Source organism: Strix uralensis, chromosome 1 (genome assembly GCF_047716275.1).
Source record: "Strix uralensis isolate ZFMK-TIS-50842 chromosome 1, bStrUra1, whole genome shotgun sequence".
Taxonomy (NCBI): domain Eukaryota; kingdom Metazoa; phylum Chordata; class Aves; order Strigiformes; family Strigidae; genus Strix; species Strix uralensis.
The window spans coordinates 84,554,423-84,580,498 of record NC_133972.1 but is presented as its reverse complement, the minus strand read 5'-3'; the positions used below and the strand labels follow the sequence as shown (position 1 = coordinate 84,580,498).

General features: G+C 38.3%; 1 protein-coding gene across 6 annotated transcripts in view; it reads right to left on the bottom strand.

Annotated features, from left to right (window-relative positions):
• Nucleotides 1-11,945: 11,945 nt before the first annotated feature.
• Nucleotides 11,946-26,076, bottom strand: part of DROSHA (drosha ribonuclease III) — a 75,718-nt gene continuing 61,587 nt past the window's right edge. For all 6 annotated transcript variants that reach the window (XM_074873846.1, XM_074873856.1, XM_074873838.1 and 3 more), the window contains 6 exons: nt 22,467-22,608; nt 21,422-21,504; nt 21,205-21,308; nt 19,056-19,148; nt 18,206-18,252; nt 11,946-15,274 (listed from right to left, as the gene is read on the bottom strand). In XM_074873846.1, the coding sequence (XP_074729947.1) occupies nt 15,144-15,274; nt 18,206-18,252; nt 19,056-19,148; nt 21,205-21,308; nt 21,422-21,504; nt 22,467-22,608 (600 nt within the window). In that variant the 3' untranslated portion in view covers nt 11,946-15,143. The remainder of the gene's footprint in view (nt 15,275-18,205; nt 18,253-19,055; nt 19,149-21,204; nt 21,309-21,421; nt 21,505-22,466; nt 22,609-26,076) is intronic.

Below are 26,076 nucleotides of genomic sequence, written 5' to 3'. Positions count from 1 at the left end.
GCAGCTGTCCCTCTATTAGATAATCTTTATAAACAAATATGAGGCCAGAGATTGCAAGAAAAAGTATTCTTGAACTTTTTATACATACAACCAATTTCTTTATTTGGGGATATTTTTAATCAGTCTGTTTGCAAACAATGGAAATGGAATGCCTCATCTTGAATTGCTAAGCAAGATGTTTCTGATCATCAGTTCTTCACTCTCTTGTAGTCAGATGAACTGACTGCATGGTGTCTTTTTGCTTGGCTCGTTCTACTTTACATGAATTCCCACTGCATGGCGCCTTGGCATGGCTCTGGTTTTGTTTTGCTGCTGTTAGGCATTTGCAGGTTGGTTCTACTGAGGAACTGGTAAGGGCAGAGCTCTGCTGTTCTCAGCACTGCATGGAGAAAATGGCAGTTCCCACCCCAGCAAACTTACAAAGAACAGGTAGCAGATGTCTGAAGGAATTCGGGTGTAAACCAGTGTCATGGTTTAAACCTGTCTGGCAGCCAAACACCACGCAGCCGCTCACTCACCCTCCCCCACCCTGGGCAATGGGGGAGTGAACTGGAGGTGTAAGGGTAAGGAGACTCATAGATTGAGATGAAAACAATGTAATAATTGAAATAAAATAAAATAAATATAATAATGATAATAATAATAGTAATAATAGAAAATACAAACGAGTAATGCATAATGTGATCGCTCACCACCCACCAACTGATGCCCAGCCCGTTCCTGGCTAGTGATCCCAGAGAACAGAGAATGCAAAAACCACAATCCCAGAAGCCAGAGTGAGCTTCCCGATCAACCTGTATCTATATACTGAGCACGATGGTGTATGATATGGAATATTCCATTGGCCAGTTTGGGTCCATTGCTCTGGCTCTTCTCCCCCCCAGCTTCTTGTGTGCCTGCACATGGGCAGGACATGGGGAGTTGGAAAGTCCTTGATTTCTTAGCAGCAACTAAAATCATCAGTACATTATCAACATTCTTCTCATACCAAATCTCACACTGATTCCAAACACAGAACTATTCTAGCTACTAAGAAGAAAAAAAATTATAGCTCTATCCCAGCCAAAACCAGGACAACCAGTAAAATCAGGAAATGAAGGATTAGGAACTCAGCCTGCCTAGTCCCTTCTGAAAATATTGTTAGACGTCTACATGCAGGTCAATGTGCTTAAATACAGTTTTAGACCTGGCCTGGCCTTTCTTAAATTGAAAAACATCCAAATCAGGACATGTACACTGAATGCCATTCTTGCATTTTAATTGCAGAGCACAGACTTTGCCTGCTTGTTCAAATGCACGCACCAGACTCATGTATATACCACAAGTTATGCAGAACCTATGCAAGTCTGGACAGCTTGCAAATAAGATATGGACTAGTGAGAAGTTAAAGAAATAGGAATATAAAGTCTACTTGAAAACAATGAAAGCTATAGCAAAACAAGAAGTTTGTCGCTGATGGACATTAAACCACAAACCAGTGTGATAGAAGGGAGAATATTATGCATTACCTCACAGTATTTAAGGTCAGTTTTACTACTTAACTGTTAGTCTTAAACATATGAAAAAAATATCGCATGTAAAATTAGTCAAAATGCTTAGGTGTACCTGAGATAAGAGATGGGGAGCATGCAAATTAGGAAAAGAGATGAAAAAAGAAAGGAACTGAAAAAAGCAACACAGGGGAAAAGAGAGACATCAGGAGGAAAATGAACATAGACCGTAAATATCTTCAAGATAACAATGTAAATGAAGGAAGGAACACCAAGTCTCAGAAAAAAACAAAAAAAAAAAAACCAAACCAAAACAAAACAGAAAAAGAAGTAATGGCCATAAGCAAAGGAAGGAAAAGTTTATATTAGACATGAGCAAAAATCTAAGAGTAATTAGGCTAGCAAAAAATTCAAAGGTAGCTGAGGTGCAATTAATGCACATATTTAAGAACACTGGACCAAGAATAAATGGATGAAGAGAGCAGATCTATAAAATTCAAGTTTTGAGGGGAAACAAAGAAGAAAGTCTTCCCTGGCACCCTGTCTATGACTTTTCCCCACAATTGTCTGATCAACTTCAGCTTGGTACAGTGTTCAAATTGTTACTTGCGATATACTGGTTTTCTCATTACACCTGCTTGTTCGTAATTTATTTTCTTTTGTGACAGCTGACATCAGTGCTATTCCTTTCTTCTTTTTTATCTTATTTGACTTCTCATTAGTTATACTTCAGTCACCGCATCTCCTCAGCTCATCATTTTGCTCCCTCTCCATCCAGCTCCTTCAATCAGTATATAGACACAGATGTTTCTTTTGCAGTGAGCACTGATTTGACTGTATGTTCCTTCAGTTGCATTTGCCTCAAGCATTTTGAGTTCTGTCTTGTTCCAAGAGAGCCTGTAGCTGTTCAGGTGTAAGTGGCAACTGTTAAAAGCTGTGCAAATGGATGACCCTTGTTCAACATGGGGTTGGTTTTCAGTGTGTCTCTTCTTTCAAGAGACATCTGTGTTTCAGTAAGTACATTATGATTTAGTACACAGCATAGATGTTATTTCAATCAGCAGTATCTCCTTGATATTTTGACAAACTGCAAATTCATGCTTTTAAAGTCTCAGCTACTTGTGGGCCAAGGTTTCATTTCAAGGTTCAACTTTCAGCTCGATATAGATGCTTATTAAAGTCAAGGGAAGCATCCGATTAATTCAGATGAGTTTAGAATGAGACCTTATACTTCTATTCAAGCTTAAGTAACCTAGAACATAATTTTGACATTTGGATTCTTTACTGTGCAGTTAGTATAACAGCTTCCACTTCTGCTATCACAGACAGCATTCTAATTCAATTGTCTGGTTTAAGTCCTCACGCAACTCTACATATCCTTGCATACAAGTGCTCAAAAACCCATGACAGACTTACTTACACTTCCAATACTATAAGGTCAAGAAGTGCTATTTTCTGCTTTTGCAGATGAGCAGTTGACTCTCAGTTAAAAAGAAGTTTGGCATCTACATAACCTTGATGACCTATGCCAAAAGGTCTTCTGTGGTGTCCCAGTAGTCGTTAAGCTTTTCCTGGAAAAATCACTTCAATCCAAGTCTCCCAGTGTGTGGCTGTAATGCAGGGAAAGCTGGATGGAGCCACAGCACTGCTATGGATGCGTAATAGTAAGGAGCTTGTGCCAGCCCAGGGACACTGACAGGAGGCAAAGAGAGAAAGGAAAGATAAAGTTTATAGTCCCTTAACATTTTCCTCCTCATTTTGCCATTCTAAAGTTGCCCTTGCTGGGGTTAATTAACAACTATTCATGCCAGTGCTAGAGGAAGAAAGCAGACTGCAGTTTTAACCCCTCTCCTGCATTTTCCATAGCAGTGACCAGACCTTGGGATGTAACCTTTGTAAATGCTCTCTCATTACCTTCCTACTAATTAAGCTCATTTCATTTATGAGGTATATTATCTGGGGATTTTATATAGTTTAACACATTAAAAAGTAAAGCTTCTTGACATTTGAAAATGCTCTCACTTTGGAGAAACTGTCACTGCTCCTCACATCTGCACATAAGGGGATAGTTGAAGGAGTCATCTGGGGATAAAGAAGTGTCCTCACAGCAATGGTTATGTAAAGTGTTAAGGAGGCTATGCCATGCTGGCTCAATTTGAGCACTTGTGTCTTATTACAGCTACATGCCACAAATGTTTAAAGCCTAGATTCAACTCATCTAACTATGAGCACTGGACTAATCAGAAAGATAAAAGAGCTGTCATCCTTCAGTTCTCAAACAAGAGTGGGTGATTCAACCTGCCCAAGCCATGAACTAGTCTCTGGAGGTGCTTTGTCTCTTCCCTTATCACAGCAGGGGCCTTGGGGGGCCATAGCTATGACTTCAGTGTCTACTATTTGGTAGGTTGTGTTTCAACCTTAGAGTTTAGTACAGTAGATGAACTTGCCAAGAGTTCTTGAGTTTGGGGCATTTTCTTTTTCTATAGATGCAACTTGCTGCAAGGTCTAACTTCAGACACAGTCCTGAAAAGCCTGTTGTGCCAGCCTATGCTTCCCTTCACGGCTCTGTGTGCTTACAAGCATGCAAACTGAAGACAAATGTTACTGAAAATTCATCCTGGAGCAGCAGAAAAACTAGCACACTTCCTCCACCATGTTGGCTAAGGTACTTAAAAAAACAGAGGCTATTCTGCAGAGCCAGGTACATTCAGAGGTCACTGGTATTCACCTTCAGCAAAATAACAGCCTTCAGTCTTTTCTCCACTATCGCCCCCCTTGGAAATGTGAGAGGGATCAATGAGGATTAGACTCCTGAAAATGCCATGCCAGAAGTTAAAAAGAGGAGTTTCTTATCTCTGTACACTGGAACCTCTTCTGATGGGGTGTCTCCTCCAGACTTAGTTTCTCTACATGTGCTTCCTTGTATGGAAAATTTGCTGAACAAAAGGAACCGAGTTAAGGTGAACATCTTGAGTTGTATTACAAGTTTTAAAACAGAAGAATGTGATCTATTCTGAAAGTCCCTGATGATTTATTTAGTGGGCATATTTTTACATTGTTTCCTTTAACATCAGAGAGCCTTTGGAGAGGCACAGCTTTTATCTCATCTCCTTTAAAATCGCACCGCAGATCTCAAAAGAAAGACTATGTCATGTCAGAATTTAAAACATCCACCTTATGGATGTCACCAAAAGTAGATTAAATATGTGCCACCAAGTTTTAAATGATTGCTTATGCTGCCACTCATAGTCAGATTCTCAGCTGAATGATATAAGTTCCCACTGTTTCCCTGAGAGTGATGAAGCTGAATCTGAAAAGGACCTGGCCCTTAAGTTTCAGAGTCTTCCAAATCCAAAATAATTTGATCCACTTTAATGATTTATTAACATAACCTATTTTTCATTAATTTGACTATTCTCTCATTCCTCTCAGGCTTGGTACTTACAGTGTAGCTCTACTGTGAAAAACGATGTAAAATTAGCACTTTCTTACTCAGCAGATCCCTTTCCTGTGTGAAGTCAGAAAGAGTGCTGCTTAACCTACCATAAAAAGTACCGGAATCTTCTTTTTTCCCCCTTCCCTGCTTTCCACCCGGCAGAACCAATACAGCTGAGGGAAAGCAAACAGGACAGGATTTTTTACTATTAACCAAACTCCAGGGCCACCTGGGCAGCCTGCAGATCTCTGGACTGTGACCACCATGACACTACCACTGCAGACAGCGAAAGGCTATACGTACAAGCAGAGCTTGCGAAGTTGTTGCCACTGATGACACGCAAGTCAAAACTACGCAAGTTCCCAATCCTAGCTGATGTGCTTAACAGTCACGTGCTTAAAATTAATCTTAGGCATAAGCATTGCAGGATCAGGGCCACTACAAGTCTAGGGACTAAAACCCAAATGAGGCTATTTGTTGATGTGCTGTAAAACATCTCAGGTGTGAACATTTCTGACCAAATCCTGAGGGATTTGCTTAGCTAAAATAGATTATGGAATCAGATTGGGAGTCCTCAACTCAAGTAAGATTTCTGGACAATTTCTTACATTTTAAGAGAGAAACTGATTGTTCTTTCAGAGACAGATAAAGTAACATTGGCGTAAGATCTCTTGTGGAAGACAATACATTTTGAGGCAATACTCCCTCCAGTGTATCCAAATATTTTTTTTTTCTACATTTCAACATAAGTCCTTTCTAAAACTCACACTACAAATTCAGGATTAGTTTCCCCCAAGAAAGTATGTGCAATACATAATAAAAATAGGAATTTTCAAAACCACTTTCAATTTCCCTTTGCCATAAGACATCATTTATTACCAGAATGTTCTTCAAGCTTAAGCAGTCTCTTAACATATGACTAAATCTGAAGTCACTTTGTCTGTCAAAAGGTAAAGGTCAAATGAGTTATAAGGGCAGCAAGGTCATCAGAAGTCGTTCTCTTTGGACCCAGTGTAGTAGAAAATATCCTCAGTCTTCCAAACAACTAAAGTCCCAAGAGGCCACAAATCCTAGCTTTGCAACAAGCCAACCTATTCAACACAAAGGTCAGTATCATTAAACAGAATAAACAAACCAATCCTATAGCCAGAAATGACAGGTCTGCCTAGGAGGCGAAGGAGTCATGCAGCTGTCTCTCTGGGCCTCCTTCACTCCCACACTTGCACAGTCACAAACTTCTTTATACATGCACACACATTCTTGTCTATTTAACCCCATACACATAAATGCATACATACATCAGTACAATGTATGCACAGGTGGGATCAGGCAAAAATCTCCTCAAAAGATGGGAAGCCATGAAATAAGCCATTATCAAACAGTACAGAAGCAACAGCTGATCAAACTGAGCTCTTCTGCCTGTGTACTGTTCTCTGTACCTCTAGTCTTCCTCCACACTGCCTTGCAAGTACTACTATTTTGGTCAGAGATTAAGCAGCTTGTAAAAAGAGAGGTCCTGCTTCTACCTTCAGCTCTCACTCCCATCTCACCAATTTCTGCCAGTCAAAGCTGGGCCAAAACCCATGCTTATTCCTCTGCCTGCCTTCTTACCAGCTGAAGATGCACTGGATGTGTCCCACTATCCTGCCTTGGCACCGGTGCCCAACGCTCCCAGCCTGAGGACCGTTCTCAAGCAGGCGGTGAGCGGTCTTGCTCTCACCTCCACCTCCCATTACTGCCATGGGGGTTGGTGGCCACTAATCCTTCTGAAAGAGCAAGTACACATGGCAGCACAGGATTAAGAAGAGGGGATGGTCTTCTCTTTTAGTGATGTTAACCCATGGCCCCCTCTACCTATCTATGGCTATTACTGGAAGGCAAACAATTTATTTTCAAGGAACCAAGGAAATTGCTTAGGCACTTCAAAATCAAGTACTTTGCATAAACAGGAGCACAGATGTTTGCATGCTTATTTTCTTTCATAACCATGCTGGAAGTATATTATATGTGCTTAGAGCCATACTAACCTCTAATGGGTTTGGTGAGGATACGATCAGACTTAAAAATCCAACAGCCATTAACGCCTGGCTGTGAATCCAGAACGGAGACGTGCCTTGTCCTGTGTGTGTATAACGGAGCCAATGCCAGCTCTGCTGCAGCACAGTGACACTGCTTGTTACTACCCGAGTGACACTTGTTACACACACCATCACAATGTGCTGAGTGGTGGACCTTGGAGCTATGAGCCTGATCTGCCACAGCAGGACCTCAAGAGCAAAGGCAGACAAACGTGAACATGCTGCCTGCATAGAGAGACTCCTACCAGGCAGCACCAGCCACTTGAATTTTCTTTCACTTTTTTAAATTACTTTTATAAGCTTTCAGTATGAAAGAGATTATGTAAACCACATTCTAGTCTGCTGTGCATGAAATTTTAAATGTCCGCATTAATGCAGAAATAAAACAACTACTATATCTAAAGCTATATTCTGTAAATGAGTAGCTATGTGGTATGAATAGAGAATCAATCTCAGCTGGGACTTGACAGACTCAGGTTTTGTTCTCATTTCTACCCTTGACCTGTTTGACTTTGAGTAAGTCATTACTTTCTTTTTCTTTCTGGGTCAGGGACTGCCTGTCATTTTGTGTTCATAGTTGCTGGCATGAAAAGCCCCAGTGCTAGGGAAGATCTCTGGATATCACTACAATACAAACAATATTTAAATACCCGATAAACAATGAACACAGAGGAGACTTTTTCCTTGGTAAAAAAGTATCTTGCTGCAATAAGTGAAAACTTCAGATGTTTTGTAAATAAATATATATATATGCATTTACCCAAACACACATATTCAAATATGTTCCTAATTAAACTCAGGATACCTATTACAGCTTTGCTAGATTATTGCCCACCTCTGTATCTTAAGATATTAAAGTTTTATCACCTCACTTCAAATAAAAAGTATTGATTTGTTATATCTCTAAGTTTTATACTCTGGCTCTGCATAAATCTCAATGCATTTTTTAAAGCTATCATTATCTCAAGCACATGGCACAATTGTATTTACATTACAGTGAAACCCCATATTTTTCAGTATGTATTTGAAAGCGATTAACGTATTTTTCTATCCAAATCAACCTGCTTCGCCACTGTCAGTGTTGAAATAGGCCTTTCTCTAGTGTTTTAGGTAAGGGACCTGCCTTTTCTTAACTCTCTCTTCTTGCTTACATGTATAAATGTCCGTTTATACGCTGCCAGCTGAAACAGATGCCAAACTTAATCCAATTGCAGAAATTCGCAACATAACTGGAAAAAGTACATCACTACATGCCTGAAGACTTCATAATCTCTCTTAAAATGTCTGACAGAATCCCCTCAAAATTGTACTGTAAAGATTCGGTATTTTCTTTGCATGGGTGGGCAGTGAGACTTTTGTTCATGCTGTTGGCACTTGATTTCTGATATAAATGTTGAGGTATGACATGCAATGGCAAAGAGTTCAGGTCATTTATATTCTTTTCTCATAGCGGGCAAGGAATTGATGCCGTATCTGGTAACCAAAAGTAAGGATCAGGGAACTTTGAAATAGGGCACAGTAGTGTTAAGGACCACATTAAAAACCAAATAAACAAACAATGAAAACATTGAAAAATGAAAAAAAAAAAAATTGAAAGCAATGGGAGCAAAAGGAATGGAAAGTCTTGAAAACCAGTTGCTGGGTAAAGCCATTGAGTTCAATGAGAGTTTTGAGGGCTTGTAAGGTTGGCAATGTCCCACCATTTTGGATGTCTGGTCAAGCCCTGATTCAAAAAACAGTGAGCAATAACACATAGATTGTTTTCAATTGTTAGTGTACAGACTGAGACAGGATACTGGTTGTAAAATCTGACACAGTCTGACAGGTGGAAAACATATTTAAAATATTTGGTTTGGTTTTTGGAAGAAGGAAGAAGACAACAGTATTGAATGAGAGGAATTTTAAACATCAAAGATTAAAACAGGTTTCTTTCTTACTTTTTCATTTGGATGGCATAATATTTATTTTTCTTAATGATGACAAAGCTAGAAGATTCTCATGTATTTGACAATGTTTATCATCACAACAACAGAAGGTAAGAGCAGCAATTTTGGATGGCTTGTCCAATGAGGTCATTAAAAATTCTTATCTTTGAGAATTTTAATAAACTTTTTTCTTTTTTTATAAAAAATAAATTTATAATTGGATATTGAATAACATTAGCATTTTCAAGTTCTGCTGGATTGGAAAGTGGTTGCTTTTTGTTTACCAGTTCAAGTAACCCTCTGGAAACAGAGCTGCAATATTTGAATTATAATTCTAGTTGGCAGCAAAAACTGGTCATCATGTCAGAACTGTTCTGAGACAGTAAATGGCTGAGGTAATGACAGGAAGAAATCTGTAGGGAAGTAATATTTTTTTTTTTTTTTTAGAAATGTTGGCTCAGCTTTCATCAGTGGGGTCCCATGGGTTCCCATGACCACCATCCCCATCTTTAAATAAAGTAACAAGTTACACTCACCCGTCACTGCTGCATCACTTCTGGACCACTGATGAGTGTCTGCACCACTAAAAGTTCACAACTTGTCAGCTCAAGAGTCTGTCCTTTGCTAATGGATTATTTTTGAAATGTCTGCTGTAAGGGGAAGTTTTTATTTATTTATTTACTTTTTCTAAAAAGTGTACAAGCAGCACGCTGTTTGGGCTCTGGCTTCTCATACATAGTAAGAGTCCCCAGTTTTAGAGATCTTCTTGATCATTGCTTCCCAAGACTCTGCAGGTAAAAGGCATGAGGGTGACAGTGCCCAGCCTGCATGGCCAAGTTCTCTTTTTCTCCCTCAGACACTCTCAGGCATGGGAAGAGAAATGTAGCAAGCTTTCAAAGAAAAGAAGATACTTAATCCACAGACTAAGGCATCCACTGGATCAGGCATCATTGCCCTACCACAGACCTCCTGAGGCCTGGACCCAAGTGACCATTTTGTCCTTGTTTTCATCTCAGCAATAGAATAAATCGTCCCTTATTCCCTCCACACAGGTGCTGTGAAGAGCAACAGAATCACATACTTGAGGCATTCAGGTATGATTGTATTGTAAGTCACACGTATATAATTTATACCCTTATTCATGAAAGATTTTTGAATCCTTCTGAGGAATGCAGTCATGATTTAGACAAAGGGAAATATACCTAGTTAGCAAGGTTTTGGGTGTAATTGGGTGCTCCCTTTGTTATCTGTAGCAAGCAGGTGAAGAAAAGGGCCTCTGGGGTAAACCTGCTCCCTGACAGGGAAATATGAGTAGCTGGAGCATGTAAACTATTTCATTTTAGGACCCCAGAAAAATCCGTGAAATTTGAGGGTACTTGAAAAACCAGACATGGAAATAAAAAATCCAGGACAGCTGGAGAACACAGCCACTCTTTTCTTTGTCTTTAAGCAGTCCTTGTCTTTTCACTTTTTAAAAACAGGGGAGATACTTTCTTTAATTTCTCTCCACAGACTCAGCCTACCTGTTCTGGCCAACACACTCAGCTGCAGCTGAGGGGTCAGCTTCTCTGCATTGCTTTCATGACTCCCTGGTGGATCTTCCAGCATGCTGATGCCAGCCAGTGCACTCCCATCAGCAATGCTCCTTTCCCTCTGCTCATTACCTTCCAAGGTCAAGAATGTGCCTACGAGCAGAAATCACAGACATATGAGCCTAGGATGGTCTTCTCTGCTGCAAGCTTCAGAGAGTTGCTCTAGCTGAGTGACTCACTGCAACAGCAGTGAGATAAGCTACCATGAAGAGAAGAAAATATGGAAAACAAAACAGTGCAAAGTCATTGGCCCTTATTTCCTTCTACAAACAGAGAATTGCTTTAAAGGAGGAATCCAGAGAAACACTAAGGGGATGTGATGGATGGTCTTACCTAATGTTTCATTGCTAGGTAGACATAGTATATCCATAAACATGAACAATTTGCTAAGAAACACACCATCTGTAACTCAAGCTGGGAACACAAAATACGTCAGAATACGAGGGAAGAAAAAGTCATGAAATACTTTAAAAAAATTCTCCCTAAAACAAAAATCTCCACCTTGCCTATAACTTGAAGTGACCAGTACACCTCCAAGATTTGCAATACATTTTACAAAGAGAAATTATGTCTTCAAAATACAAGGAGTTAACCTATTTTTCACTGGTAGATGGTCTAATGAACAGTTCTGCAATAATAAATGGTATTCAGATGTGTCCATGACAGATGAGAGATCGGATTCCCTGCTCTGCCTACCATATTGTTACGGCAATTTTTTTTTCCTCTAATAAGTAAATACAAGTTCATTATGCAGCCACCAGCTTATTTTGCAGCTGCTTTCCAGGTTATTCACCATATTTGCTTAACTATGAATGAAAGAACAGATAGCAGAATCCAGAACGCCCAACCCCTGACACCATGGCTTACTGGCCAAGAATAATCACCAGCAACCAATGATGAGATGTGTCACATTTCATTTCAGATCCTATTTACAGTAAGATGTCAGTCATTCCAAGAGCTAAACATTTTGGTTTGCAGGCAACAGAAGACAGCAGAGCACTCTTCAACTGCTCGCTTCCACTACACTTCAAGGAACAAAACAGGAACAACTTTCTGGTTATTATTCCCAGGCAAAAATATTTCAAATGCTCAACGACAAATATATAACCAGGGTGGGGGTGGGGGGGTGGGAAGGGGGAGAAGCAGGGTGGGATGTATGGGTCACAGAAATTTTCTATCACAACAATATCTTTACCATTCTATCAAAGACAATGTACAATGGTACAATGTAGATGATCAACGCCCTAAGCCCTTGTGCAGCTTTACAAACTTCCACCAAACAGAAACTTTTTACAAGTGAATCACTTACTTCATTTAAATATGTAGCCTGTATAATCAGAGTCTTTGAAGTAGGGAGACAGATGATCAGGATTTGCCTTTTGATCTTTCCAAATTGTTTTAGCAAGTAACAACTATGCCTGAAGTCTTTTCTGGAAAACTTTATTAGCAACAACGTTTACAACAGCCTTAGAGACCAAGGTTCTGCTCACAGTATCGCTGGTAAATAATCTTCCAGAAACTGAAATCTTACAAAGCAAACTTAGGTTCTGCAAATAACAGTGATGAATTTTATGTAATTTAAAATTCATAATCAAATAAAATACAATTCCATTCAATGCTCTGTATATACACACATTAAAAAAAGAAAAAAAAAAAGATGTGCTTTCACAGGATCTGCTGGATTCACACAGACCTGTCTTGTTCTTCAGTATCAATAACCCAGAGACCTTCACATTTCCAGAAAAGCAGCCAAAGTTGCCTAGTTATGAACTACCACTGATTAGCATGAGCTCAGTAATCATTCTTCCCAAATTTAAGGCAACTTAAAGAAACAACTTTCTCTTCATAGTGTGTGTTACAAAGGACTGTGCTCCCATTACACAATCCATGCATCTCCTTAAATTATCAGAAACATTCACAGCCACTGTTTTTAGACAGTGCATAAACAGAAAGACACCGTGGTTTTGACACAAAGGAAATGTGAATTTCTTTACCTTTTGTTTTCTTCCCTCAAGACAAGCAAAACAAAATTTCTTCAGGAAATCTTCCTAGCCCATGCTTATACAGTGAAAAAAGGGAAAATAGCCCACTCATGAAAAAATGGTTATCATCTACATGTTACTGAGGAAGACCTAAAATTCATTAACTGTAGTAATGGAATGCAGAAATAGTTTTAAAAGTTTCTTTGTTTTCAAGCAATTTCTCGGTCAAAGAAGAAAAGAGAACAGTTCTGGATATCTCCCCCCAAACAGCATATCTGATAAATTCAATCTCTTTTTATGCAAATGTTTATGAATAAGTTCACAGTCTTCTTACAGCTGAAAAGTTAAATGATGTATAGGAAGAATGAAAGCAACGTTAAACTATGAGCTAACAATTTCACTGGGGTACTCTGGTGATAGTAGGTACGATGAGAGAACTGTTTGCAAAGCAATGATACAGGTGAAAATGAAGTCACTGCACATTTTACTTGTTAAAACACATGAATCTGGTCACAGTTGAGAGGGAAAGGTGTACACAGTTACCCTTAACCCTCTACCAATGCACCATTTCAACTTACTGCTAGAAGCAGATGGGCAATTATACAAAAGATTTTGAATTACAAAAGACTTGAGGGCAGGGGAGTTGTTGCTGCTTGCTTTTCAAACCTGCTGTTCAGAGGCATTTCAGCTTTTTATTTACAGACTGAAGCTATAAGGAGTTACAATCACTTCTCAAATGTCAAAGAACAGCAGCATCCAGCAGAAAGCAGCTCCTTGCCTTTATCTTGTTGTTTTTATCCCCTCCTTTATGTTTTAATGGTTTATTATCACTCTAAATTACAGAATGTGTTTGTTTCTTTTTTTCTCTCACCCTCTGAAAGGGATTTAAAGCAACACTCCATTAAGAAAAGGCAATCATAGAAGCTGGAAGAAGTGAGGTAGTGCTGTGGGGTCAAGTTTTAAAAACAAAAAACATTTAAGTGTATCTCACATTGCATGTGTACAAAAACGTGTTTAGGAAAATACATGTATTGATTAGCTCAGAAGTGAAACTCAGGGAAGACATCTGGGTAGTCTGAACATTTCAGCTACACTTGTGTCTACTTTGGCACCTGCAATAAAGTGCTTTCATGGATGCCCATCGCACACCTACAGAAAGGTTCTTCGGACAACTGCTGAATTAGTTGCTCAGCGTAGTGTGACCATTGGGTAAACGTTTTCTTTCAGGAGTCTGTAGGAATTCTTTGGGCCAGACTCATGCATCCACAGTCATGAAGCTGCCTGGTATCTTATCACATGCATCTATGTTACTTACATCAGAAAATCAATGACTCACGAAAAAGGATCTGAAGCAGGAAGAAAATGTGCAGTTAAGGAAAATAAAGAGTTGTATCTGTTTCACTTATCAAAAAAGAAAGAGAAATGACTACACAATATGTACTAAGGGACTGTTTTAACTGAGAACTCAGCATAATGGAAATGGATGGCTTGAAGCAGGCAAATTAAATGTATGAACAATGCACCAACATCTACAATGAAGCTGGTAGTCAGTAGGAAAAATAACCAAGACAAAGTGGATGCTCCACTTTTGGTATCATTCAGAGCTTTTGCAGAAAAAACATCTGTCTGTCTAATACAAGCCACAGACACCAAAAATCAAGGAAAGTGGGTGACTTAAAACTGTATGCCACCTTTGAACTACATCTTGGGGACAAATACTGTTCCTCCTTTGTATACAAACAGTTTTCAATGAACCTATCTGGAACAGCACCTGTATGGAGTTTCTAATACACCATTTGATTATTATGGTCACACTGGTATCTTCTGGACAAAGAAACCCATTAGAGTAGACATTGGTTTGCTAGAGCGAGAAGTTGAGAATGACACTAAATTCGTAAATGTAAAGTCAGTACATTCTCTATGAAAAAAGTTGTCATTCTCTTGCTTCATAATTACCTTTCTTTTCTTTTTCTTAAGAGTTTTATAATACTGATTTAAAGACAAAACCCCCCAACCTTCCACACACACCTGTGTCACATTTCAGATGTGGAATCCACTGTTTAAAACAAAACTGAGTATCTCCTTTGCTTAAATTACTGTATCAGTTTCTGCAAAAAGGACCTGAAGTTTATGGCTCTGGTTTAGCAGAGTCAAGAAGCACATTTAGCTGTAAAACTTAAGTTAGGTACATGATTAAGTGCTCTGCTGAATTAATTTCTCATAACACTTTCCTCCTCCACAGCGGAGTTCATGCAATAACTTTGCTGGTCACTGACAAAATAGCATTTGGACATAGGAGACAATTGTTAAACAGCTTTAGTCCTCCTACAGACTTTTGAAATTAATACTTTATTACTTCATACAAGACAGTAAAAATAATAAAAATAATCCCACAACTTTTTGTAAAACTTAAAAGGATTTAAAAACAAATCTTATTAAAAAGCCAAACAAACTTTGCACTGAAAACCAAAATAAAGAAATACTATACATACACAGACTTTTTAAAGAAAAGATTATTTTCTATTTGATATCAACAGGCACTCTTCATTCATCATCTTCAAGAAACTAGGTTAGGTCTCCACAGGGCACAGCCACGAGTTACTAAGTAAGTAAATATGCTACTGCTTCTGTGCCCTCCTTTTATTTCCTTGCTTCTTCAGTCTCATCTGGCTCTCTCTCTTGATGCTCTCTTTCCCACCTCATTTCTTTCAACTCTTGTCTGTACTTCCGTTCAATGAACCGTTTCTGATGGGCCATCTGGGGAAAGTTATCTGATGCAAGGAGAAATATTTTACATTAATAAACAAACTGGTAACACACAAAGCCTCAGTTCTTTTTTTTTTTTTTTTTTTAAAGAAACTTTGATGAGATTAGGGGTAGGGGGGAATAATGTTATTACCATTTTTATTCATTTATTTCTAATAATCCCTAGTAAACCAGGGCTGTGTGTCATAAGACTTTGATTTCTTTGCAATTTCCACATCTGTTTCCCCTGCTACAAAGCACTACTAAATCTAATACACTCACAAAAATAAAATATAAAATCCTGGTATAGCAACACGGCCAGGTATTACCTGGATTTTACATTCTGTTCCCTTAGCAACAAGTGGTCGATACTGAAAAACAAATGTGAGACTACTGTCAATGCTGTCAGGGATTTTTGCCTTGTTCTCACTCCAAAAAGTATGAGCCTCTGGTTCCAAGCACTGTACAGATGTTTTCATTATTTTTTTTTTTTTTTTTTTTTAGACCATGCAGAATCCACTAGATGCCCCACATTATGGCAGGGTTCCTAATGGTAAAGTAATAGTACAGCAAAATGGAATGCAGTAAAATCTTTTCCTGAAAAAGTTAGTGCTTGGCTATGTACCAGAACACAGCCTTAACGTAGTCTAAGGGCATGGATGAGTGAAGACTGGCTAAGACAGACTAGACAAGGCCGAGGTGATGGAGAAATGTCTAGGGGGACGGATGGTTCTGATTTCAGGTATTTGTCCATTGGCTGGTATGTATGTACACTAGTTAGAACTGAGGCTGTAAAACCAGCTTACATAACTGATAAGAATTGCTCTCAATTTAGTGCACAGCTGACAGAATATGATGTTTTCTGCATGACCAGGGTGCTGGCATTCATCTGTGTCTCTGTGCTGCAGAGACCTGCACCCTTCAGCCAACAAAGAGATGGTAGAACACATGGCAACCTGCAGCTGGCGGCAAATCCTGCTGGGATCACACAGAGCTCTGGGATCAGCACCAGCTACCTATCGGTGGCCAAGATGAACACAAAAGGTTACTACACTGACCTTTAAAGTCATAAACAAATTTGGGAGATGTCTCAGCAAAGGACTGCTCTCTCTAGCTGGCTACTGAGAGAATTCATCTGACGCTCCTCAGGGAGGAGTCCCTTGGCACCAAGCGTTTTCCTTCTATTTCTGGGTCTCAGGCAACACAGATTTCTTCAGCTAAAGAACATGGTGCAGAAGCCACATAATCTGCAGAAGTTTGCGGCAGAGCAGAATGACTTTCTACTGCTTTGTTTTATTGGCTGGTGAAATTCGTGCCTTTTATTATATAATGCAGGAATAAAAGGTTTATTCATCAGTTATTTACAACTCAGGCATAGGAGGTTATATTTATTTAAACCAGAAAGTAATCTAAACAAAAGAAAATTGTTTTTAAATTGCTGCTGTTTTTAAAAACACTAGTGCTTTGTTTAATGGAGTTCTGGGATATTTTGTGCTCATGTGCACCATAAAATGAAAATCAGATTTTCAGCACTGCGCCTGTAACGTGATTCTTTAAGAACTCAGAAGAACTTGGCTTGGTAACCACCTGTTTGTTTATAATCCATTTAAGATGTTGAGAAGGAAATTTATGTAATAAACACATCACGGCTATCATATATATAAACAGGTACATGAAAATTACTTTTACTTGAAGTTAACTACTTATGCATTAAAAAAAATAAACAAAAAACTCCACAAACATATACATAATAAAACAGGTGCCCATAGGGGCTGTGGAGGTTCCATCCCTAAAGACAGTCAAAACTTGACTGGCAAGGCACTGAGAAACATGACCTAACTTGAGAGTTGGCTCTGTTTTGAGGGGTGATTGGAGTAGAGACCTCTAGAGATCTGTGGTATTCAAACAAATATGTATGTCAGAAAAGAGCTATGAAGTCCTTGGACAGACAGGAGATGAAGCTCACAGATCTCCGAGTGATGATACTGTCACAAGAAAAAACACTCGAAGAAAACTTCAGTAACGTTTTGTAGATATTCAGTGGAGAAGGGAAGTTACATTTTTCTACTTGTCAAATTTACTGGTGGTGAGAAGTATACACCTAGCAGATGGATATAAAATATTCTGAATTACATGGATTTATTGTCCTCTGAAATTTTTAACCCTGGGATTTCCAGATGCAGAGATAACAGATTAAAAGCCTTTGGCATCTGAGGAACTGCATGTTTTTCCTTTGAATCAAACACAAAAAAACGTATCTCCCCATGTTCTGAATAGAGAGCTTCTGCTGCACAAAATGCTTGTAGTCTATTTGCTTACAGTACATCCACACCTAGGCATTTTAACTCAACTGACCCAAGTTATTTCATATAAGAAGTTTGCATACACTCATTCCTTCCATATCTGAGACTCCATTGCAATGCTCCCATGCTGGCTAACCTGTGCATATTTTGAGAGACACATATACAGGTCACTGGATCCTCAGCTGATATAAGGTGTTCTTAACAGATAAATATTGACTTACGTTGGCTGATGATCTGCCTGTTAGATTATAGCCTAGTTTACTATAATCTGAGATCAAATTTTAGTTTCTAAACTGGCAACTGAAAAGTAATTTTCCTCCTTCCCTAAATTAGAGGATGAGACAATCACACTGTCAGAGACTAAGCAGTCTTATCCCACTGCATACTTAAGCATGGAAAATCTTAATGAGACTTCACTGCACAAGGTTCCCTCTAAGTTGCAACCTCTGTAGCTGATCAACTCCCTCATATTAACTTCACCTGTTAAAAAATTGTCTTGAAAGTACTAAAAAGAAAACCTGCTGCTTAGAAGCTGCCAGCATGCAGCATATGCATTCTGTTCAAACCTTATCCCCCACAAAACCTGCACCTCAGCTCTCTAAAGACCAAGGATGTAAACTATAAATTATTTTCTTTGTTGCCCAAATATCTTACATTTTTCAAGTGCGTCCATTGCAGCTCCCATTTCTGCTTGCTGAATACTGTGAAAGCCAAACAAAAACGTGTTACATGAGATCTAAATTGTACAGAATAAACTAAAATTTCTGATGAAGTGGAACACCAGCTACTCTTTTGTAATAAAACTCTTTGGATAACCAGTAGCTAGTAATTCCCAGAGTGTGTGATATATCAGCCTTTCCATAAATATGTGAACAATAGCACTACAGCTCCAGTAGAGTATTTTTAAACTTGAATCAATAACACTAACAGAATATTCTAGTCCATTCTTCACTGAAGCATTTGCTTTTACTTGAGAGGAAAAAAGGAACAAAATCACAGGTGTGAACGCTATAAAATCAATGATATTTTTATAACCACCACCAGATTTGGTAGCCGAAAATATGATGAGGTCTTTGGGCTTCATGGTTGAATTCTTTGCAACTTTAGAAACCATTCTAAAATGCCTAGAAGTAATAACATCAGAAAAAAAACCCTGAGCGCCTTGCACCCTTAACTTGCCATCTTAAATTGGACAGTAAACCTGTAGCAAAGCCAAAGATAAAGTCACTGTTTCCTGAAAGCTATTCTGCAGTTTCTAGTCTGAGCGCCACAAATTGGTTAGCATTGCTAGCCATCTTGTAGGCAAGTTCACCAAAAAAACTTAAGACTCAAAATTATACAGATATTGAACCCTTCGGGTATTCCTGAGGCAGAAACTCAGAACAGCTTAAAGAAGGCTCTATAGCTTTCCTTTTCTAAGGCCAACCACACACTCGTCTATCTCCACAGCTACTCATTTGCCACACTCAAACTTTAACACCATGTGATTAATTTTTTGCTATACCTTGGGCCTTTACCACATCCTATTCTTTCTCCTTTGAAGTAAACAGCTACTGTGTATGTCCTGGCATGAGACGGTCCCACTGTCTGCAAAGTCCTGAAATAAGAAAGATATGATTTATTCAAGCAGGAAGTATTAAAAACCAGAATCTGTTTGTGGCACATACATCACCAAGCTTTCAGTCTGGTCAATATATATAGTAGACTTAGTGCAAAGTGTAGAGCAAGGGTTGAAAGGTGCCTGTATAAATCACATTAACTCAGAGAGTACCAGTATGGTGTGCAATAAAAAGAAGACATTTACATAAAATGCACCTTGTTTATATTGGTTATATTTATTCCTCCAGGCTCAGTCAGGAGCACCATATGAAAATTAAAACTTTAACCTATAAGCAAAAATGCAAACTATAACACAAAGTGCTTAAACACTGTGAAAACACTTGTAATGAAGTCATATAAATTGTGCACAGCCATGCAATTGCAAATAATCACATCAATATGATTATTGTGTGCACTAAAATTTTAGTCCTTGAGAGTTGTGCAGTTAGCAAGGTTTTAAAAGGGCTTTATATTGGACATGGTAGCTATCTACATACTGAATTATCACAGTTCAAAGAAATTTTCCATCAGCTTTGAAAAGGCACAGTTTGTCACAAAACAAACTTCCCATTTGAGCTAAAGTTGAGGACATGCATCAGCAATCACCTAAAGGGGAAAAAAGATAATTCCCTAGACTTGTAAGGAATTGCTGCTTCTGCTGTTTCTTCCTGCTGTCCCAAATCTCCCCCCACCGTCAGCTCAAGTTCTGTCTACTCCCTTGTTTCTTTCTGGAAGGAGCACCCATTTCACATCAATTTTTAAAGTATCTAACTATAGTACTCTGTCTCCATGTGCTGTGACAAGAACAAATAAAACCCACCCCGAATATAAAAGCAATAGTACTGACTGCAGTGAAACAGATAACCCCAAGAAAAGAAGTTTAACAAGATAATAGGAAGATAACAGCATATTACTAGCTCTAAGCTGTGCTATAAAAATCAATTTATCATCACAGAAAACCAAAACAAACATTTGGTACTTGATACTCAGTGGGTTTTACAAGAATCAGGAACTGTTTTTATTGTATTCATCTCCCTCACTCAAGACAAAGCTGTGAGCCCTCATACAGAGGCACTGAGAGTCAGACTGGCAGAGCACCAGTTGCAGTGTTAAAGCAATCATATTCCGAAGTGACTGTTTGTCACTATAAATGAACTGCTACATTTCATTGAAAACTTTAGTTCAGTAAATGTGACAAATGCACTCAGTCTTTCATTCTTCATAGCTTTTTGATATCATAATGCCAACAACACAAGCCTTGAGCTTTCAGAGCCTTTATCTCTTCGTTTGGGGGCTACCATTGCACCCTTTCCTACATTAATTGAATGGATATGGATGCAATATACAATCTTAAGTATTATTGCCTCTTTGAAGCAGCTATTACACTATTTTACAACTGAAAGAGAGAAGGGAGATCCATCCCATCCACCTTCAGGTATTTAACTGAGCTGTACAAGTTGAGGTTCACCGCCCTGAGCTCTTCTCTCACTAAACACGAGGACATACATGGGCTGAATTGCACAGTGAAAATGTCCAAAACTTGTGCTGCCCTTCAGTGACTGACTCCGTGGATTAGAAACAGAGCCTACAATCAGGATGTGTAACACAAGGCATTTATTATGTTTGCATAGTAATGTAGAGTATAGAGAAACTTCATACTATTACTGAAAATAGAACAGCAGTATCTTGACTTCATACCCAAACAGCCATTGTTCCATTAATTTAATTTAAAATACTGCCATTCCTTACATTAAAAAGAACAAATATAGAAAGATGCCAATGAAGTACTCCATTTGAACATAAAAATTATATTTTCCCTTGCAACTGTATGAGGTAAAATGCTTACTATTTCTTCCTTGTAATGGCTTAAAACACCTAAAGCTTGGAAAACATTGGTTCAACATTTTCCATCGTCAGCCAAAAAGGGACTGGAAGGCTTAGATAACTACAGTAAAAACAAACTATGGGAAAAACAGAGGGTGACTCATCACATCTTCCACTATATACAAGAAAGACTGGTAATTAGCTTGTTTCTGTAAGATGCCCATTCTTACTTGTAAAGAGGAATGTCTGGCTCTTTTCCTTCTGTCCTGAGAGTCAAGCAGCACTGCTGAAGCTGAGATTTAGGATCATTCCAATCTTGATTTAAAATAAACTCCTGTAAGAAGTTCACAAAGATGCTTTTATGATTGAGAGATTGTGGTAAGACTCCCAAAGGAAGTAATGTGTTAAAACATAGTGCTGGGAAAGTAGGAACCTGACTGATCTTACCTTTAGCCGTGGAAAAAAGCATACGTTCATGAAAGTGTGAACATATTCCAAATCTTTATCAATGTACAAGGCAGCAATAAAGGCTGGAGAAAAGAAAAAGGTACTGTCACTCATCCAAGGAGAATGTTAATGGCTTGCACTTTTAGAAACAAGTATCTCTGAGTACTCTAAAGCCATATTCAATTATGTTTCACAGCAGTGATCTGATGAGGGTATTATCCTGCATGCACAGGAAAAAATAAAGTTGACCAAGAGATTAAGTGATTTACCCAAATCCACTCAGTCATTTAAAGAGCTAGAAAGTACACTCAGCTCCTAATCTCACATTTTAACCAGGAGACCATGGATACTTACAAATAAATCACTACTGGGTACTGTAAAAAATTTTAGATATAAATCACTCCTGTTTGTGTGCTACTTCCATTCGCTTAGAGGATTTGGCAAAAGCCAAGGGGTCTGAATGGCTCACAAAATGTATCAAAATATACAAGATTACCTTTCTTTGCAGAATATTTATCACTGTTTCCACTTTCTTTGGAAAGAAAGTAGCACAAACTTCCATAAATGAACTAAAAATAATTTAATTTCCATGTAGCTTTCCCTCTTGTGGAATGACCATTTTGAAACATCCTAAAATGCAGTCAAATGAACCACAGAAATATTCACCTGCTGAAGGAACTACTTTATCTTCCAACAGTGATAAGAACACATTAAGAAAACACTGAAACTGCTGTTAAACAGCTCAACTTGATTTACCAGCTTTATCTTGCTAGACATGCTTTTGACCTGGTCATCATGACCCCTCAATTTCTAAGCCTACAACTTTATATCTGCAATTATGCCTCCTTCATGCTTTCATAGAGACTTCAAAAATCTAGGCTAGTGTTCAAAACTCTGGCTTTCAGAGGTATAGGCTTAACTCATTTGAAAACCCGAACATACATTTTTAATAGTGATTTGGGGGATTTCTAATGGATTTCTTAAATAAACCCCAAGGAAAAAGAAGTTGCATAAGTACTAAGCTGTTATAACCAAATTAACTCACATTCCAAGAGATCAGCCAAAGTCTTAGTTCGAAGAGCTACGGGCCTTTTCGTCTTGTCATTAGTGATGGCAAATTCTTGCATACCCAGCTCTTCTGCCACCTTGGCCTGAGTCCTGTTGTTCACCAAAGAACTTCTCAACAACTGCAATGGAAAGAAGTTCTACTCAATGGCAACAATTAGCAATATCAAACTATGAAAGGTAGGGAGAGAGGGAGAGAAAAAGTTACTTTTATCCTTGTAGCCTCTCACTTATCTCAGTTTATTGACATTTTGTTTCAGCACACCTCAAATGATTTACACAAACACACAGCCAAACATGCTTTCTACTGGTGATTTTTCCTTGTTTCAACTCTTCTCAGCAAATTTTATTTATTCTATGGGCACATTATTTCCGTAGATATGTCTTGCATTTAAAATGCTTCTTTGTGAGCTTCTTTGCAATCATATACCATCTCTTCATCAGTCCTGTACTTTTTCAGCTAATCTGCATTTTTCTAGTTTAAGTAATAAACAGTTATGTACATTTTTTCACAAAAAGTATAAACATACAATATCCTGGTGTTTATAGAACAGTCCCCAGTGTCCACCAAATTAGAAATAAATAGGCAGTAATTAAAACAAATACACATTAAAGCAAGACAGTCTACTGGTTCAGAACAAGCAGATGAGGAAGCCACTCCATTCATTTGGCCAGAAAAGAAAATGCATAGCTGGACAGACTGTAAGTACTTTTTGCTCTGCTCAAGGCAGTACAGCCAAGACAATGCATCCCTAGCAAAGATCTGGCTCTAACATTTTCAATGTATAACAATGTCCAGGACACCTGGTTGTCCAGCAGAGTTCCCTGAAATGCTTAACCCTGTCTCTAGGCAGATTGCCTACAACATAGAGCTCTGCCAAAGATACAATCCCATACAGCTTAAAGGAGTATTTTGGAATTTTAGGGTTTCATACAATTTTCTGAACCCCTGATTGAAGTGAGCTTTTTTCCTGTTTGATTGCTTTTTTGCTTTAAATGAAACAGCATTAATTTAAGAAGTTAGGGATATTATAGAGATGGAGTGATAGGGAAAGGATGTCTCTTTTGTCCACTGTTCATGTGTAATCTAGAGTTGAGAAACTGCATAAACATTTTTTCTCTCTTTGTCTTCCATATCACATTTGCTCAGCTTATTAGATCCAAGTTATACGCTACCTGGCTCCAGCATGTCAACTGAGCTTATGAAAATCAAGATTTATTTGCTGCACTTGATACTTCATCTCTGACAACAGATAAACAAAGAACAGTATGTTCATAATTTGTTTGGCAATGATGTATGAAGCAGATACAACTTGATCTTCATAAACTAGGCAGACTGCAGATAGCATTATTACCTTCCTCCCTAACCTCTGCTTACACTGATCTTCTACTTGTTCCTTTCCAAAATTCTTCCCTTTTATGTCCTTAAGATAAATAAACAATACTTTCTCTAACAAAATCCCCTAAGTACAATATGCAACCTACAAGATAGAAGTGCACTATCACATGACAAAAATCTGTTTCTTATAACAGGAGAAGGATCTCTATTGCCATGGTATTTGCAGGGTATTTATTTTGATGGGACCCATAATCATGATTAGTAGTATCATAAAACAAAGAGCAACATATACTCTACACAGTGAATTAGAGATGGGGGAAAAAAGCGCCAGTTACCCTTCTAGCACTGTAGTTATCAACTTGGTCTGTATTAGAATTTGCCTCCTCTGCAAGTGTGATCTACCAAGAAACTCAATTCCTCTTAATGATATGAGGAAGATACGGTACCTGTGCCTTCCCAGCAATTTCTTCAAGAGCTATTCTCCACTCCAGCAACACACAGCCTGCATCATTGCAGATGCTGTAACATGTGACGGATGCTCTACAAAGCAATTTTTTTTTTTCTTCCATCTTCACACAGCATACTACTACTACCCGTGACTGTCTCATAAGCCAGTACTGGAGAAGCTGTATTTTCCAACAGTCAACAAAATTTCATCCTCTTTTTTGTCAGATTATTTGGCTATCTCAAAATATGTAGACAAGACTAAGACCTGCCTTCTTTTTCTTAAATATAGTCAATTTACAGACATCTCTCCACAAATAATCACTACACACTGGGAACCCACTGCATTGCCTGTCAAATGGTATCTTCCCATCCTTGACCAAAATTGTCCTCAACACTACAGACACCATTCAGCTGATGTTCCGTTATTACTTTCAATGTACGTTCCCAGATGACAGGAGAGACTGTTCAGTGTTTGCCATTTCTCTTCAGATTCCACATCATCAGTCTCCTTTCTCACAAGTCTCAGTTCATTTGTTCTCAAATTTAAAAACGTTCTAAGACAATTTTCTTTTTCACTGCATGCGCATCCCCAGAGTTGCAATTTTATTCTAGGCATTGCCTAGTTCTCCATCTCCTATTAATGTGTTTTCAGCATTCATTCCACTCTATCTTTGTACTTGGATGGTGCAACTTGTTCTACTTGCCAACTCACTAATTAAATTAAGCAACATGGAGACATTCTGATCATTGTTCTGAGTATTTACACCCATTAATAGCAACACTTCATATCCTTCCTGCTGAATAGTTCTTGAAAGATTTATCTTACTATAACAACACTGATCCCTGACATTCTTAGAAGTCACATACAAAGCAAAAAGACCCCACCAGTCTTGGATTTCTGCCTTATATTTTTGTTTCTCTGAAGAATTAATATGACAAGGTTCTTCCTCTTCTAACTTTTACCTCAAAAGTTCAGCCTTCATCTACTTTATCTCCCGCATGGTGTAGAAGAATCTATACAACTGTAAATGAAACTTAAGAACTGGGGAAGAAAGATTAAAATTACTTTTAGTCAGAGCATATACTTTTTTTTCTCGAAAACAGCTTTAGCCCAAAAGACACAAGAAGCATATTCTTGAAAACACATTGCCTGCTAGAGACTTAGCATCGCCATCCCTTTATTGATTTGAGAAAACCACTCCAAGTTGCTAAACAAACCTACAGTGCTACTTCCTAATTTTAACCAGAAGACTCGACTCATCTTCCTGATACATGTATCACTTTTTAATTCTAGTCAAGACTTGAAAACCAAGAAAAATTTAGTAAGCCTATGAAAATTTCTTCCTCACAAACAAAGACACAGCTGTCTAGCTACAGTACTAAATGAATCAATCAGGGAAACACCTACATATGCTACCACCCTATGTTTAAAGTACCGTAAATTGCTGAAAGATCCACAAACTGGGTTGTTCGGAGCCCACATAAGAGAGGCTGAAAGGCTACATTAATCAACAACAGATGACTATAACAATAGTAAAATTAAATTCAAAAGCTACCACAGGAGCTCCAGATTGAAGACAACAGGAAAACCAGACTAAAATAGATTGTAAAAAACTTCTTACCAGGAAACATAATCCTGCCTGATTGCAGGTTCAACAGACTAGAAGTCATGAATAAAAGTCATGTGATGTGCCTATTTAAATAAATGGTTTAAGACACCCATCTTTAAACAAAAACTAGTCTTATCTCCCAATTTCATCACTGACATCCTTAAAATTATCAATCCATTTCACAGACGTAACAA